This window comes from Bison bison, unplaced genomic scaffold, assembly GCF_000754665.1.
Source record: "Bison bison bison isolate TAMUID 2011002044 unplaced genomic scaffold, Bison_UMD1.0 scf7180017864314, whole genome shotgun sequence".
In the NCBI taxonomy this organism is placed as follows: Eukaryota; Metazoa; Chordata; class Mammalia; order Artiodactyla; family Bovidae; genus Bison; species Bison bison.
The window spans coordinates 1756316-1774130 of NW_011494886.1; the positions used below are offsets into that span (position 1 = coordinate 1756316).

Below are 17815 nucleotides of genomic sequence, written 5' to 3' on the forward strand. Positions count from 1 at the left end.
TTTTGGCTTTGAAGGACCCGCAGTGTGAATTACAACAATTCAGCTCTCCAGAAGTTGAGAAGCCACAGCGAGTGCATAGATAAATGAGCAGGCTGTGGGCTGCCAAGCTTTTATTTACCAGGATAGCAAGTCGGCCAGATTTGGCCTGTGGGCCATAGTATGCTGACCCTGTTTTAAGGGCTGGGCATAATTCTAGAAACACTAAAAGAAAGAAGAGAAAGTAAATAATTGAGACAGAGGGAGACATGCTCATTAGAGAAGGTGTGTGTGTGTGTGTGTGATTTTTCCAGTGTGACACTTTATTCATAGTTTATACATGACATAGTATATAACACACATACAGTATAGTAGAGCCCTTCTGTGTAGTATATTGGAAGAGCACCAAAGTGGAAGCCAGGAAATCAGGCTCTAGGTAAAGTTCTGCCACTCACTTGCAGCGTTCAGTGAGCTAGTTTATCGTTTCTGGGCCAAAAAAAGATAATGGAATTAAAGGATCTCCAATGACCTTTCTAGTCTGTCTTTCTCTGATGCTATGATTTTTCCTAAGATTCTAGGGAGAAATACAAAGTTAAAAAATATGGATTAAAGTATATATAAAAATCTGGCCTGGAACTTACCAATTTAACCAACCAAGGCACCAGGGTCAATGAGTCAAAGACACTCTGCAAAGGACACTACTTATTATTATTTTTTTAATATACATTTATTTTTATCATAGTACAGTTGCTTTACAATGTTGTGTCCATTTCTGCTGGACAACGTGAATCAGCTGTATATATACATATATCCCTTCCCTCTTGAGCCTCCTCCCCGCTGCCGTCCCAGCCCTCTAGGTCATCACAGAGCGTCAAGCTGAGCTCCCTGCACTTACAGCAGGGCCCCGCTAGCTATCTGCTTTACACATGGTAGTGTATATACGTCATTATTACTCTCCCAATTCATTCCACTCTCTCCTTCCCCTCCCCCACGGCAAAGGACACTGCTTAGAGGCATGGAGTGAGAGGAATGCCATGGGCACCTACTTGGAAGGTTATAAGCGAGGAGTTGGGTACACAGACATATGTGGAATGAGGTTGCCCTTTGGGTAACATGCTGCTGCTAAGTCGCTTCAGTCGTGTCCGACTCTGTGCAACCCCATAGATGGTAGCCTACCAGGCTCCCCCATCCCTGGGGGCTTTTAATATGAGGGGTGAATCTTCCCTGTGACTTCAGAGCACAATCACACAGACATTTTGTAAGAAGAACCTGAACAAAGGAGCAGGGGACCAGGGAGTCCCTCCCACCACTGAGTAGAATGGCCCATATCCCAAGCCACGTAGAACCAAAGACGGTCACATCCTTCTCAAAGAGTGAGTATTCGGGATAGTTGGGTGATCTTAGGATGTTGGACATCGAGGAGGATTTAGGAGGCTTTGAGGTTTGCAAACCACTTTCTACAGGCACCTCCATTGAAAGAGCTGTTATGTGTGTGTTGGGAGCAGGGGGAGATAAGCTGAAAGTGCTGTCACCCAGACCTGCTTCAACCAAAGTTCCCTACTCACGGGTTTATTTGCTGGGTTAATTGCTGGAAACAGTGACAGACTTTATTTTCTTGGGCTCCAAAATCACTGCAGAGGGTGACTGCAGCCATGAAATTAAAACACGCTTGCTCCTTGGAAGAAAAGCCATGACAAACCTAGACAGCATATTAAAAAGCAGAGACATTACTTTGCCAACAAAGATCCGTATAGTCAAAGCTATGGTTTTTTCAGTAGTCATGTATGGATGTGAGAGTTGGACCATAAAGAAGGCTGAGTGCCGAGGAATTGATGCCTTTGAATTGTGTCAGAGAAGACTCTTGGGAGTCCCTTGGACTGCAAGGAGATCAAACCAGTCAATCCTACAAGAAATCAATCCTGAATATTCATTGGAGGGACTGATTCTGAGGCTGAAGCTCCAATACTTTGGCCACCTGATACAAAGATCTGACTCATTAGAACAGACCCTGAGGCGGAGAAAGATTGAAGGCAGGAGGAGAAGGGGACGACGGAGGATGAGATGGTTGGATGGCATCACGGACTCAATGGACAAGAGTTTGAACAAGCTCCGGGACATGGTGAGGAACAGGGAACCCTGGCATGCTTCAGTCCATGGAGTGGCAAAGAGTCGAACACGACTGAGTGACTGAGCAACAACAACAAATTAAGTGCTGGTCCAGTCGCTTCATTAGAAATGAGAAAACTGAGCCTGAGAAGGGGGCGCAAGTGGATGTGGCTGTTTCAGGGAGTGAGGGAAGATTCTGTTGGGCATGAGAAGTTCATACTCGTCCTCTGGGGAGGATGGGTGCTTAGGGGTGGAGGGCACACGAAGCAGTGAGTACTCAGTCTCGGTTCCTCCCAGTGATGCTCTGGGCCTTTCAGCCTCCAGGGAAACGTTCTCATAAGATTCCTCAGCAGAGATTCCCGACGGCCTTTTCCTGAGGACGCTGTGATTGATGAGGGTGTAGCACAGATCCTCCGAGGAGCCGTGGTCACCATTCTCTTGCTGGGTAAAAGAGAGCCAGCATTAAGACTTGGCCTCTCATCATTCTCCTTCTACTTCATCTCAACACAGGCTCAGCCTCGGGCAAAGTCTGTCCTCCTTGACCACTTCCCCTTCACCTCTTGTTTATTTTTCTTAAATGGCTGCCCCACCCCAACCACTAGCCCAAGCTGCCAAACTTCCCATGCTACTCAGAGAATTCAGCCTACTCAGGCATGTCCTCTCTTCCCCATGTCCCAGAGTGACCTCCCTATATAATTCCCAAAGTCTCAAGACCGTGAGGGCATCCATCCTTGTATAAGAGAACAATCTAAAGACAGCTTAAAATGCTTGGGTTATGATATTTAACCACCCACTCTAGAGATATTTGCATTATTAAAGGAGAATTCACTCAAGAGAAGGTCTCCTTCAGTGAAATTTCAGGAGATAAACAGCAAAACAGCAAGGGACAGGAGAAGGAGTATGGATTTGGAAGAAAGACTTGTTTTTGATCCATGCTCCTGCCATCTTGTCAGCAGTCTGGCTTTGAGGGAATATCACTTAATTCTTCTATAAAATGGGTAGGAAAATAATAGTACCAATTTTACAGTGTTGTTGTGACAATTACATGAGATGATACATGTGAAGCATTCTACCCACATAAACTGGCATAAACTGCCTGGCATAAACTAAATGCTCAATAAATATAAGTTCCTTTCAATAAATTGTGCAACCGAAGTGGTCATAGCTTCTGCTACCAGATTCTGCATATGTCCCTGGACTCATAAGCACTGGCATCTAAAGGATTCAATATTAAGGTCATAAGGGGTCTTGGAGGTCTTCTCCTGCTACCTAAAGTGCCTACATTTCTACTGTCATCTCAGAAAAAGTCTCAGAGATGTTTGCATTACCTGGATGGGAGCAGATGCTGTTTCTTCATCTGGAGAAAGAAAATACACTTAATGAATTTCAGGTCATGGGGAGATTTCTGGGAGGGGAGAAGAGGGGCACTGAAAGATAAGCAACCAGAAAACCAAGGTACAGCTAGGGTAGCCCTTCTTGGGCTATCCTGATCTTCAACACATCCCTGGGGAGCAATAGGGTCATCTAAACAAGAAACACTCAAAGCTGTGCTGAGAGGCTAAGTGGAAGGAAAGACATTCAGTGGGTTTTGGACAGGAAATCACACGTCCCTCCCTTTCTCACTCCTTTCCTTCTCTGTCCTTCCTTACCCAAAATTCATTGCGTGCCCCGTGGTGGTGATTAGTCAGTCGTGTCTGACTCTTGTGACCCTATGGACTGTAGCCTGCCAGGCTTCTCTGTTCATGGAATTTCCCAGGCAAGAATATAGGAGCAGGTTGCCATTTCCTTCTCCAGGGGATCTTCCCAACCCATGGATTGAACCTGGGTCTCCTGCATTGCAGGTAATCTCTTGCATTGTAGGCAGATTCTTTACTGACTGAGCCACCAGGGCATGCCTACTGTGTACCAAGAATTAGGGAGAAAAAAAATCAGAGACAGATCCTGTCCTCAAGTCGCTCATAGGCTAGCATAGGAGGCAGACAAGGACCTAAGAGAGACCCACAAGGCAGAGGAAGGCTATTTCTGCTATAGGTGACAGGGGATGATGGTGGAGTAGAAGCTGGTGCTCAAGAATAGTTCTACAGAAAAGGAAACTCTCAAACTAAACCATTTTTGAGAACAGTGACAGAAACAAACAAGAGCAGGCCGATTGCTAAAAAGTCAATATACTTAAAACCAGCAGGTTCTGGCCACTCAGCAAAGAGGGAAATACACCAGCTCAGCAAACAAGAGCATTCAATGGAAGCCTCATGGCATCACTGTACCCTGGAGATAGGTGTGCCCATTTTAAAAAATGAAGATTGTTGAAGGAACTTCTGAAAAAAACATCAAGCATACTAACATTCACATTTTAGGGATCCCTGAAGGAGAAGAGTGACAGAAAGAGGCAGAAAATGTATTTAAAGAAATAATGGCTGAAAACTTACCTAATCTGGGGAGGCAAACAGGTATCCCAGTCCAGGAAGCAACAAGATGAACCCAAAGTGATTCAAACCAAGACATATCATAATTAAAATGGAAAAGTAAGAGAATTTTAAGGCAGCTAGAAAAAATAGGAAGTCACATCAAGGGAGCGCCTATAAGACTATCAGCTGGTTTTTTAGCAGAAACTTTCAAGGAGAGTGGCATGATATATTTAAACTACTGAAAGGAAAAACCTTACAACCCAAGAAAACTCTACCTAGCAAGGTTATTATTCAGAATTGAAGGAAAGGTAAAATTTCCCAGACAAGCAAAAAGTAAAGGAGTTTATCACCACTAGATTGACCTTATAGGCAATATTTAAGGATCTTCTTTAAGCAGAGAAGAAAAGATGATAACTTAAAATAAGATGATATACAAAAGAAAATATCTCACTGGTAAAGGCAAATATATAGCAACGCCATTTATCAGCCACTTAAAAAGCGCGTATGAAGCTTAAAAGACCAAAGTAGTAAAATCAACTACAGTAAGAGATTAATGGATACACAGAATAAAAATGTGAAATATGATGACAAAAACATAACATTTACCACTCCGTAGGTGAGGAGTGGTAAAAATGTGGTGCTTTTAGAATACATTCAAACTTAAGTGACTATCAGCTTAAAACTAACTGGAGAGATGGATAAATTCCTAGAAACATCCAATCTTCCAAGACTGAATCAGAAAGAAATAGACAATATGAACAGACAAATTAATAGTAAAGAAATTGTATCAGTAATAAAAGAAAATAACTCCCAACAAACAAAAGCCTATGACCGGATGGCCTCACAAGTGAATTTTATCAAACATTTAAAGAAGAGTTAATACCTAGCCTTCTCAAACTAGTCCAGACTATTGAAGATGGAGGAATGTTTCCACATGCATTTTACAAGGTCTGCATTACCCTGATCCATAAACCAGACAAAGATACCACAGGAAGAAATATATAGGCCAATTTCCCTGATGAATATAGATATAAAAATCCTCAACAAAATATTAAGAAACTAAATTCAGTAATACATTAAAAAGATCATATACCATGGTCAAGTGGACTTTATTCCAGGGATGCAAGGATAATTCAATGTACACAAATCAATGTGATACACCACATAAACAAAATGAAAGATAAAAATCATATGATCACCTCAACAGTTACAAACAAAGCATTTGACAAAATTTAACATCCATTTATGATAAAAACTCTCAGTAAACTGAATATAGAGGGAACATACCTCAGTATAATAATGGCCATATATGTCAAGCCCAGAGCTAACATCATGCTCAGTGATGAGAAGTTGAAGTCTTTTCCCTTACAATCAAAAACAATACAAATATGCCCAACACTCACCACTTTTATTCAACATAATACTGGAAGTTTAGCCCCAGCAACCAGAACAGAAAAACAGACAAAGGCATGCAAATTATAAGGGAAAAAATAAAACTATCACTCTTTGCAGATGATATAATATTATATATAGAAAACCCTAAAGATTCTACCAAAAAAACTGTTATAACTAACAGATAAATTCATTATGTTGCAATGATACAAAATTAGCACACAGAAATCTGTTGCATTTCTATACATTAATAGCAAACTATCAGAAATTAAGAAAACAATCCTAGTTACAATTGTATCAAGAATAAAATACCTAGGAATAAATCTAACCTTTGTATTCTGAAAGCTATAAGACATGGATAAAAGAAATTGAAGATGACACACAAAAAATGGAAAGATATACTGTTCTCATGAATTGGAAGAACTGTTTTTCACAGAACTAGAATAAAAGATCCTAAATTTTGTATGAAACCACAAAAGGTACAGAATAGCCAAGCAGTCTTGAGGCAAAAAAACAAAGCTGGAGGTATCATGGTCAGTGATTTCAAACTAGACTATATTACTATACTATGTTGCTGCTGGTTTCCTAGTGACTCAGTGGTAAAGAATCCCCCTGTCATGCAGGAGACCACCTGCAATGCAGGAGATGCGGGTTTGATCCCTGGGTTGTGAAGATCCCTTGGAGAAGGCAATGACAACCAACTCCAGAATTCTTGCCTGGGAGGTCCTATGGACGGAGGAGCCTGGCAGGCTACAGTCCCTGGGGTCCCAAGAGTTGGACAGTACCTAGCACTAAAACCACTACCAACAGGCTATTGATATAGTAGTACTATGGTACTAATATTAATATGATACTATCATTCTGGCTATTATTAAAAAGACAACAAATAACACTTGTTGTCAAGGATGTGGAGAAATGGGAATCTTTTTGCACTGTTGGTGGGATTGTAAATTGCTGCAGTGTCTATGGAAAACAGTATGGAGTTTCCTAAAAAAATTAAATATGCAACTACCATACAAGGACTTCCCTGATGGCTCAGAGGGTAAAGCGTCTGTCTGCAATGCAGGAGACCTGGGTTTGATCCCTGGGTCTGGAAGATCCCCCCTGAAGAAGGAACTGGCAACTCACTCCAGTACTATTGCCTGGAAAATCCCATGGACGGAGGAGCCTGGTAGGCTACAGTCCATGGGGTCGCAAAGAGTCGGACACAACTGAGCAACTTCACTTCACTATCATACTATCCAGAAATTCCACTTCTGAGTATTGATATGAATAAAACAAAAGTGTTAATTTGAAAAGATATATGCACCCCAAAGTTCATTGCAGCATTATTCACAAAAGCCAAGATAGGGAAGCAACCTAAGTATTCCTCGATAGACGAATGGATGAGGAAGATGTGGTATATGTATATGCAAGGAAATATTACTCAGCCATAAAAAGAATGGAATTTTGCCATTTGCAACAACACGGATGAATCTAGATGCCATTATGCTGAGTGAAGTCAAAGAGAGAAAAATATCATATGATTTCATTCGTATGTAGATCTAGAAATAAAAACAAATGAAGAAACACCATAAAACAGAAACAGACTCATAGATTCAGAGAACAAACTGGTGGTTACCAGAGGGAAGCAGGTGGGGGTACGGCTAGTAGGTAACAGAACTTAAAAGGTACAAACATCCAATTATAAATAAGGCATGAGGACATACTGTGCAGTATAGGGAATACTGTGACTAGAACTATAGCATTAATAGTTCTGTATGGTGACAGACAGAGAGGAACTAGATCGTCTTGATGTGTAAAAATAAATGCAACTGAAACTAAAGCAGTGTTGTAAGTCAACAACTTCAATAGAATTTTAAAAAAAGTGTCTGTGAGTTTTGGCATTAGAGGTCTTATTTCTACCATTAGAGGTCGATTCCTATTTCTGTTTTGCTTTGATTGAGACTGGGGTTTCCTGACACCCGCAGCTCCCCTGGGTGAAGTGCTTAGAGGTGGGAGGGCTGTACTATTTTTTTTTTACACACCTACAGGGCTCGTTTTTAAAATTCAAGGTGAATGAACCACGCTCTCCTCTTTAAACCCAGGAAGGCAAAAGCAAAACTCGTTTCCTTTTCTTCTTTAGAAACACTGTGGCCTTGTCCTCCTGCCTGTACTTTGGCCCGTCCCCAATCTCCCAGTTAGATGGGACACCAGTCATTCACCGCCCTCTCCTTCGAATGCTTTCGTTTCCTTCATTGCAACCCTGCTTCCATCACCACTGGCCCCCTGGGTGGTCTTCCAGCATCCATTTATGCCACTCTCTACTATTATCTGTTCTCTGAACAGAAGACTGGGTGATGTCTTTAATGCAAATATGATCATACTTGGCCCTTGTTTAAAGCCATTCAGCACCTCCTGTAACTCTCAAGATGAAAAGATCCTAACAAGAAACTTGATCCCAAGGTCCTGCTCCTCATGCGTGTGCTCTGTGCCTGCACTGGCCTCCTTGCAGTTTCTTACAGGTGCCTTGTGCCTCCACTTGGCTTTTATTGTTCCCATTTAACTCCTTCAGCCAGCAGACCTCAGGAGATATTGGAAGGCTATGGAGATCAACAAGTCAGTTCTTCCCTCAGTGAGCTCCTGGTTCAGTGGAGATAGACATGCAATTGGACAATCGGCAGCAAATGTGTAAGTATTATACCTGATGTATGCCCAAGGTGCTTTGGGAGCAGAGGGAAGAAGAAAAGCTAAGTCTGTCAAAAGTAAAAATGATGTGAAAGCAATGACTTACTTTGCTTTCGGGAATCTTGTCTTGCTTCAAAAATGTGTATTTTTTTCCTGTAAAAGAAAAAGAAAATAAATTGGTTGTTTTATTATTCAGAAACTCTCAAAGGGAGTTATACTCAACTATAAAAGCTCATGTTTAATTCATTTAAGTTATAAGGCTTTTATAACACCTCCTTCAGCCAGAGAAATAAGAGGATAGGAAAAAAGGAAAACTGGAAACAAGACTGAGTAGAAATCTACTCCTTTGTGTTTCTCTCTCTCCCTCTTTCACCTCCCTTCTCCCTTTTCTCAGGCTGGTATGGAATTGACTTATAAGTAGAGAACTATGGTGATGATGTAGGTAACATTTTTGGAGTTTTCTTTCCTGACAAAATATCAATTTCTCTTATATTAAGGAGCCATTGTTATATACAATCTCAACCTCAGTCTCAATCTGTGATATCCAAACAAACAATCAAGCCAGCAAGCCAACACCTCCCACACGAGCCCTCAGAAAAACACAGTGTAAATATCATGGCAGCCAGTTATCATCCCAGGGAACAAGGGCAACATCTGCTCAAAGGAGAATGACCATACGTCCTGGTTTGCATAGACAGTTTAGTTATGTCATTATCAATCACTTAGTGACCCTAAACTATTTTTAGCCTCCTTTTCATTTGCAGAAGTTTTCTGGTTTGGACAATGAATTATACACCATCCTGGCTACGCCTTCTCTGTGCCTCTGTCCCAGGAGCTCGCTGGGATGTGCAGTGTGATTAAGGGGCTTCTCTACTTCGGTAGCCAGTTTCATCCTTGCTTCTGAGGCTTTCCCATTTAAAGGGTGTGTAACCACCCATAAGACTATTGTTCCTGTTTCTCACCAAACTTGAAGTGTGGTTTTCTCTGATTGACTCTCAGATGTTAGTGCCTGCTTCCACTGTGGCCACAGACAGTGGGAAATTCACAGGTAACTTACAGCAAACACCACACTGAAACTACACTTACAGAAAATAACCCCTGAAGAGTTCTCCACTCACCACGGAAGGCAGAAACACGCTTCAGCGATGTGGCAGTCCGAGCATCTAAAATACCCAAGAAATGATACATATCACAAGTTTAGTTTCTGCAACTTTGTTACAGTGACTCCCTTCCCTTTGTCATTTCTGTGGAAGAGCGTTTTTTCCCCTCCCCCAAGACACTATTCATTCTAGGTGACTTGGACACATCTATCATGCCTTCATCCTCCCACGACACTAACTGGACCTTTGGAAATATGACCTTATCAACTCTTAATCAGAGAAGGAACTTGCTGCTGTGTTCCTAGCAAAGGTTTGCTCATCCCCAGTTCCAGTAATTTATGTGGCCTCTTGTGAGGAAGGGTACACAGTTATCCCCAGGAAGTCTAAGTAAAAGTGTGTGGACATTTTAGAAATTTCTTCTAGGCATGGATTAGGCAATATTTACATAGGCTCCTGCTGCACTCTGAACTTCTCCTATTTATACTCCTATTTAAATTAATTTAATATTAATTTATATTAATATTTAATATATTTATTAATTTTGAGACTTTATTTTCTTGGGCTCCAAAATCACTGCAGATGGTACCTGCAGCCATGAAATTTAAACACTCTTGCTCCTTGGAAGAAAAGCTATGACCAACCTAAACAGCGTATTAAAAAGCAGAGACATTACATTGCCGACAAAGGTCCATCTAGTCAAAGCTATGGTTTTCCAGCAGTCATGTTTGGATGTAAAAGTTGAACTATAAAGAAAGCTGAGCACCGAAGAACTGATGCTTTTGAACTGTGGTGTTGGAGAAGACTCTTGAGAGTCCCTTGGACTGCAAGGAGATCAAACCAGTCCATCCTAAAGGACATCAGCCTTGAATATTCATTGGAAGGACTGATGCTGAAGCTGAAACTTGGGTTGTTTGGCCACCTGATGTGAAGAATGGACTCATTGGAAAAGACCCTGATGCTGGAAGAGATTGAAGGCAGGAGGAGAAGGGGATGACAGAGAATGAGATGGTTGGATGGCATCACTGACTTGATGGACATTAGTTTGAGCAAGCTCCGAGAGTTGGTGATGGACAGGGAAGTGTGGCATGCTGTAGTCCATGGGATCACAAAGAGTCGGACATGACTGAGTGACTGAACTACTATATTAACATTTGTCTGCTCATTGGTCTATATCCTACACTAGAACATGAATGTCACAAGGTCAGGGATCATATTTGTCTGTTCATCATGGCACAGATTACCAGCGTATGCTACAGTGTCTGGCACATAGTAAATATATTTTCAATAAGTATGTGATAAATGAAGGAGTAGCTAAGAACAGAGCAACTCTAACTGGCTCAGATCATCAGATCTGCCTTACTGACCCCAAGGTAGCTATATAAGGGCTTCCCTGGTAGCTCAGTGGTAAAGAATCCACATGCCGGTGCAGGTGACTGGGGTTCAATCCCTGGGTTGGGAAGATCCCCTGGTGAAGGAAATGACAACTCACTTCAGTGTTCTTGCCTAGAATGCAAAAATATATTGCCCTAAGTGTAAGGATCAAATAAAGTTAAATATGGACAAAAGCTATTTTTAAACTGGTTATTTCCCCCAGTCAACTTTTCTGCAATGTATTTTTGCATTTCAGTTTGGAGTTTTGGTCTAGGCTAGGTTCAGACAACCTCCTCTGAAACCAGATGAATCTCTACAATGTGGGCTGGTGGTGGTTTAGTCACTAAGTCGTGTCTGACTCCTGCAATGCCATGGACTATAGCCTGCCAGACTCCTCTGTTCATGGAATTCCCCAGCCAAGAATACTGTGTGGGTTGCTATTTCCTTCTCCAGGGGATCTTCCCAAGCCAGGGATCAAACCTGGTTCTCATGCATTGCAGGCGAATTCTTTACCAAATGAGCCATGTGGGAAGTCCTACAATGTGGGCTACGTGCTAGCAATTCCAGGTTCCTCTCTCTTAACACAAAGCTTCCCTAGCCCCTGAAGTCTGCCCAGTTTCTCCCTCCTTATAATGCCCATGGCCCTACTTGTCTGTTTCATCATTTGGACTGATTACTTTAGCATGTGTCCAGTGATATACACCAAATATATGAGCCTTTGTTTGTACTGAAGAAAAACATCCTTTTTAGGGGGGGGTGCCTATGTAGGCTTTGACTGTGCTGTGGCTTTTTCAAAAGCTTCTCCTGAAACCATGGGAAAAGTGCAGATAACTCTTCAAGCCACTGAACAACTGGCTCTACCATACTTTGGGATTCTTGGATTCAGGGACACTCATTTCATATTTTAGTGATTCCTTGACACTCAAAAGTCCTGGTCAGGGGATTTCCCTAGAGGTCCAGTGGCTAAGACTCTGTGATCCCAACACAGGGGGCCCAGGTTCAATCTTTGACCAGGGAACTAGATCCCACACGCCACAACTAATAGTTTGCATACCGCAACCAAGACTTAACAAAGCCAAATAAATAAAATTAAGGGGAGAAAAAGACCTGATCAGAAGGGACTGATGAGGAAGACTGCATTTAAGAGCATCATGGTAATCACAAGTGTCTCTCGCCACAAAACTTTCAACAACTGTAGCCATGTGGGGAATGTGGTTACCTCAGAACTAGAAACTCAGAGCTTAAAATGAAATGGCCAGAATGGGGCTGGAGAAGAAAGGGACATAAGATTAACAGATAAAGAGACAACAGGAAATAAGGGTCTTCTTTCCAGTTCTATGGGCTATACAGGTTCCCAGCAAAATGCCTCATCTCCTGTCTAAAGGTTCAGAGTGTTTTTGTCTTTTGTCTTGTCTTTGCATTTACTATTGTTACAACTGCTGTTGGGTTGAAGCAAGGTCTTCCATTCTGGGGTGTGTGCAGCCCAAGACCTAACACACTTCATTCTTCACAGGTAAATTCTGGGAGAATTGCTGTTGGATTTGGTCTCACCTGGATATTCTCAGTTTGGGGCTTTGACTTCTCAGGTTCCAGGGTGTCTCTTGAGTGTTCTGCTGCCACCTGAAACTCAGCATATCAAGAATGAGCTAAGTCTTTGCTCTCCAGGCTTCCCACCTTGCTTGATAATTTTTCCAGCTTTCCTCACTTCTGCTACTTGTGGGTAAAACCCCGGCATTGCCTCGGCTTTCTCTTGTTGCCCTTCCATTTGTTAATGGAACACCCCAATCGGTCCTTGACTCGACCTCTTCTCCACTGCCCCTGCAACAGCTCCCCCCCGCCAATTTTCTCCAACAACTGCTGTACATAACCAGGCCCCAATCATTTGTTCCCAAACATCCAGGCATCCTTATGACCATGAGAATGTCAGTGCACAGAGAGGCCTGTCTGCTCAGCTCAGTTTCAGGGACTGCACTCAGGAACTGAGAAGGGCCCAGGCCTTGTCTCATGTACACTGCAGTTTTCACAAGAAGTACCAAGGCAGAGAGCACACAATAAAAGGGAAGGAAAGAATGAAATAAAGAAAAGAAATTGACTCAAGGTTTGGGTTGGGTTTCTGTGTAACTGTCCTTTGATTTGCGGGGAGTGTGGGGTATAGAGAAAAAGAAACTAGACATTAAGCACAATTTACTATGTGCTTACTATATATATAGGCACACGAACTATAAATACTACTTGTTTTTATATATACATTACTTACTAAGCATACTACTTATTAAGTGTAAGTAACAGATACATTTTCTATGTTATATTTCATTTAATCCCAGAATAAATCCATGAGGTAGACATTATGAGTCTATGTCTTGTCCATGAAGAAACTGAGATGAAAAAGCTTATGCAACTTGTCTGAGGACAGATAAATGAGAGTAAGTGGGAAAACTGAGTTTACTTCTGGCAGACTCATCCTCTGAGACTCTGAACTCCTTTCATGAAGGGAATTGGTGCCATTCTGCCTGAGGAGGGGGAATTTCCTGGCTTTTTGTAACAATTTTGATCTGGAGAGAAAAGGTGGAGTGTGCTGATTGGATGATAACCAGGCAGTAAGGGTGAAGTTGAAAATCAGATCCAAGTAAATATGACTTTTGAGTATATTAAGGGAGATATTTTCAATCAGTATAAAAATGAAGATTCTGGGCCAACTGAGTAATTATGTGGAAAAATATGTATTTCTATCTGACATCATATAATAAGTGTATGATGCTAAAATGTAAGGCAATAAAACTATGAAAATTATACTGTGGATCTGTCTTATCTTGGGATGAGGAAATAATTTAAAGCGTAAATTGGTAGAAAGCAAAAAGCTTTCTAGATTTAATGCAATTATGTTTAAATATATAAGAATAACAAAAATTCTGTATAACACAAGACACATGGACTGGAAAAATAATTTTTTTGTAATATTTATGAAAAAATGCTCATTTCTTCAAGTAAAAATATCTTTTACAATAAATAAAAGAAAGTAGACCAAAATCCAAAACAAAAATTGGCAGAAGGCATACTAGCCCTTCATAGATGAAGAAATACAAATCTCTGATAAATAAAGACAGTAAAATAAAGATAACACTTCTAATGTTGTAAGTAGTTCTGCAATTTTCCAGTTTACTTTTTTTGTTTATATTTTATTTATTCTCCAATTTCTTTTACAATAAACATGTATTAATGTCACAATCCTTCACCGTCTTACCAAGGGTCTAAAGAACAAAATTAGAAATGTAACATCAATCTTAACTTTCTGTCTATGATATCGGTATTTTATTTTATTTTTATTTTCAAGACATTTATTTAGGTTTACAAGCATTCATTCAGCATTTATTGAGTGCTTCTTCTATGTCAGAAACAATGTTAGAAAACACAAATTTAAAGATGAATAAGAAACAGTCTCTACTTTTGACGACCTCACGTCTAGACATAAAAATAGGGATTTGTAATCAGATAGAAGAATGCAAGAGTTTCAGATTGACAAAGGGTTGGGAGTATCTGGAGAGAAGTCCTAGAAAACACTGACCCTCATGGAGGGCCAGGAGATATTCCATGGCTTTGCTAAGACTCCTTTTGCCAGGTAGCTTTTTGGATCCTACGTTCAAGATCTCAGTAGCATGAACTGAGCTCTGGGACACCAAACATAATCCTGTAAAGACCACCCTCCACCTCCCCAGCTAACTGATTTTCACCATCTCACTTTGTACTGGAGGGACTCTTTTGTTTAGAGTGATACTAATTTTTACAGTAAAAGAAAAAGGAAGAAAGTGAAGTCGCTCAGTCATGTCTGACTCTTGGCGACCCCATGGACTGTAGCCTACAAGGTTCCTCCATCCATGGAATTTTCCGGGCAAGAGTGCTAGAGTAGGTTGCCGTTTCCTTCTCCAAGGGATCTTCCCAACCCAGGGATCGAACTCAGGTCTCCAGCATTGCAAGCAGTCAATTTTACCATCTGCGCCACCAAGGAAGCCATTTTTATAGTGGCTGCTGTTAATGAAGGTGATAGTCAAACTAACTAGTATCTCTTAGTTACTGAACCTGACTGTGTACTATGAGTTTGAGCAAGCTCTGGGAGTTGGTGATGGACAGAGAAACTTGACATACTGCAGTCCAAGGGGTCACAAAGAGTTGGACACGACTGAGCGACTGAACTAAACTGAACTGACATACCAGGTACCATGCTAGCATCACACACACTAGAATCCTCCAAAGTAAGTACTGTGCTACTAATTCCATTTAAAATAATGAAACTAAGGTTTAGAAAAGTTAAGCCAAGTTCCCTACCAATTTCAATGTCCCCTGCTCACCCATTGCAAGGATTGTATACCAGCTAAGGTCTTATACTATCAGAAAGCTTGCTGTTTCAAGCTTTGAAGTGAAGAGAAGTGAAAGTCACTCAGTCGTGTCTGACTCTTTGCAACCCCATGGACTGTAGCCTGCCAGGCTCCTCTGTCCATGACATTCTCCAGGCAAGAGTACTGGAGTGGGTAGCTGTTCCCTTTTCCAGGAGATCTTCTCAGCCCAGAGATCAAAACCAGGTCTTCCAAATTGCAGGCAGATTCTTTACTGTCTGAGCCACTAGGGAAGCCCAAGAATACTGGTGTGGGTGGTCAGGTCTCTAGCACTGCAGGCGAATTCTTTACCATTTGAACTGCCAGAGAAGCCCAAGAATACTGGAGTGGGTAGCCTATCCCTTCTCCAGAGAATTTTCCTGACCCAGGAATCAGGCTGAGGTCTCCTTCATTGCAGGCCAGCCGAGCTACCAGGGTGGTGGTGTTTTTATGCTGTTTGTGGGGCATTAAGAGCTCAAAAGGGTATCCCCTTCCTGCCCCAGAAAGTTGCTCTGTTTCTTAGAGTAGCCTGCACAGAACTTCCTTGATAAAGTCCTGCCTTTCAGCTGTTCTGCACCGGTGGTTACTATGATTCTGGGAAGAAGGCCAGCCAATAAGGAACTGAACATGATCCCTGGCATGTAGTAGGCACTTCATTCTTGTCAATCCCTTACCTGGTTGCCTTCTCCCAAAGAGCAAACCTCTTTTTCTCTTTCTGGCCCTGTTGCCCCAACCCATCTCTCCTGCTCCCCCTTAGGGAGTCTGGACTCACCTGTCTTCCCTTGGCAGCAAGTTCCCCATCCTCTCAGTCCTCTTGGCACCCTCCCCTCGGCAGGCTGCTCCTGACTTAGAGACGGGGGCTGCGTTGCTCTGGCCACCAGGGCAGAGGGAGCTGAGGGGAATGTATCCTCTGAGGAGGGGAGGAGGAGCCCCCGGGGGAGGAGATTCAGAAATGCACACAGGCACAGCTTCCTAAAATGTCAGAGGCTGAACGAACCCAGTTATTACTTTTAACCAGAAGCCGTTAGTCAGTGAGGGTTTTGAAAGAATGGGGAAGCCCCATCTGCAATTGTAAACAGGTCATAAGGGCTTTTCACTTCAGATGCCTAAGCTTATTAAACCACTTTGTAGTAGTCCTAGAAACATCAGAAGGAGAACTTTGTTTTAAAACAAAAAAGCTTAAAAATCAAGTCATAGACCAGTAGAAAAATATTAGCAAAACATACATCTGATAAAAAGATTTTTATCCAAAGCATGCAAAGAACTCTCAAGACTCCCTAGGAATAGCTGCTACTGCTGCTTCAGTCGTGTCCGACTCTGTGCGACCCCATAGACGGCAGCCCACCAGGCTCCCCCCGTCCCTGGGATTCTCCAGGCAAGAACACTGGAGTGGGTTGCCGTTTCCTTCTCCAATGCATGAAAGTGAAAAGTGAAAGTGAAGTCGCTCAGTTGTGTCTGACTCTTAGCGACCCCATGGACTGCAGCCTACCAGGCTCCTCCATCCATGGGATTTTCCAGGCAAAAGTACTGGAGTGGGGTGCCACTGCCTTCTCCCCATAGGAATAGAACAAACATCAAATAAGATGGGCAAAATATTTGAAAAGATTTTCATCAAAGAAAATATTCAGATGGCAAACAAATTCATGAAAAGATGAACATCATAGTCATTGCGGGTGTAATGATTTAAACCAAAACCACAAAGCAATACTTTTGCACACCTATTAGACAGCCTAACAGTTGAAAATGAAAGCAAAAACTGATAATTATTAACTGCTGACAAGGAAAACAGAACATCTGGAAGTCTCACGTATTGCTGATGGGAATGCAAAATGTTTCAGCCTCTTTGGAAAACAGTATGGCATAGCCTTACCATACAACCTAGCTCCTAGGCATTAACCCAAATGAAATAAGAAATCAAGAACTCTAAGAATTTGTATGCATATGTTTATAGCTTCTTTACTCATAATTGCCAAATAAAACCAAACCCTGGAAATAACCCAAATAATCTCAAGTAGTAAATGTCTAAACAAACCATGTCACATTCACACAATGGGCTTTGGCCCAGTAATAAAAAGGAATGGGCTACTAATATTATACTTTAGGGGACGACAGAGGATGAGATTGTTCGATGAAATCACTGACTTAGTGGACTTGAGTTTGAATAACTCTGGGAGATAGTGAAGGACAGGGAAGCCTGACATGCTGCAGTCCATGGGATCACAGAGAGTCAGACATGACTTAGGGACTGAATAACAGCAACTAATATATACAACAACATGGACGAATCTCAAGAGAATGAGTGGAAGAATCCAGTCTTAAAGCCTATCTTTTGTGACATTCAAGATGAGGCAAAACTGTAGGGACAGAAAACACACCAGTGGTGCCCAGGAAAAGGAGTAGGAGAAGGTTTGAACTTCTGGGACCAGGGAAT

At 41.8% G+C, this 17815-nt stretch overlaps 1 protein-coding gene across 2 annotated transcripts; it reads right to left on the reverse strand.

Moving 5' to 3' along the window:
• Positions 1-2113: 2113 nt before the first annotated feature.
• On the reverse strand, positions 2114-16349 carry GCSAM (germinal center-associated, signaling and motility). 2 transcript variants are annotated; one of them, XM_010852745.1, is made up of 6 exons: positions 16157-16349; positions 12569-12637; positions 9665-9709; positions 8653-8699; positions 3411-3439; positions 2114-2523 (listed from the first exon to the last, which is right to left on the reverse strand). In XM_010852745.1, exons 1-6 carry the CDS (start codon positions 16183-16185, stop codon positions 2206-2208), a joined length of 537 nt encoding a protein of 178 aa, XP_010851047.1. In that variant the 5' UTR covers positions 16186-16349; the 3' UTR covers positions 2114-2205. The 2 variants fall into 2 exon arrangements, with proteins under 2 accessions (XP_010851047.1, XP_010851048.1); XM_010852746.1 differs by lacking the exon at positions 9665-9709.
• Between the last annotated feature and the right edge of the window lie 1466 nt (positions 16350-17815).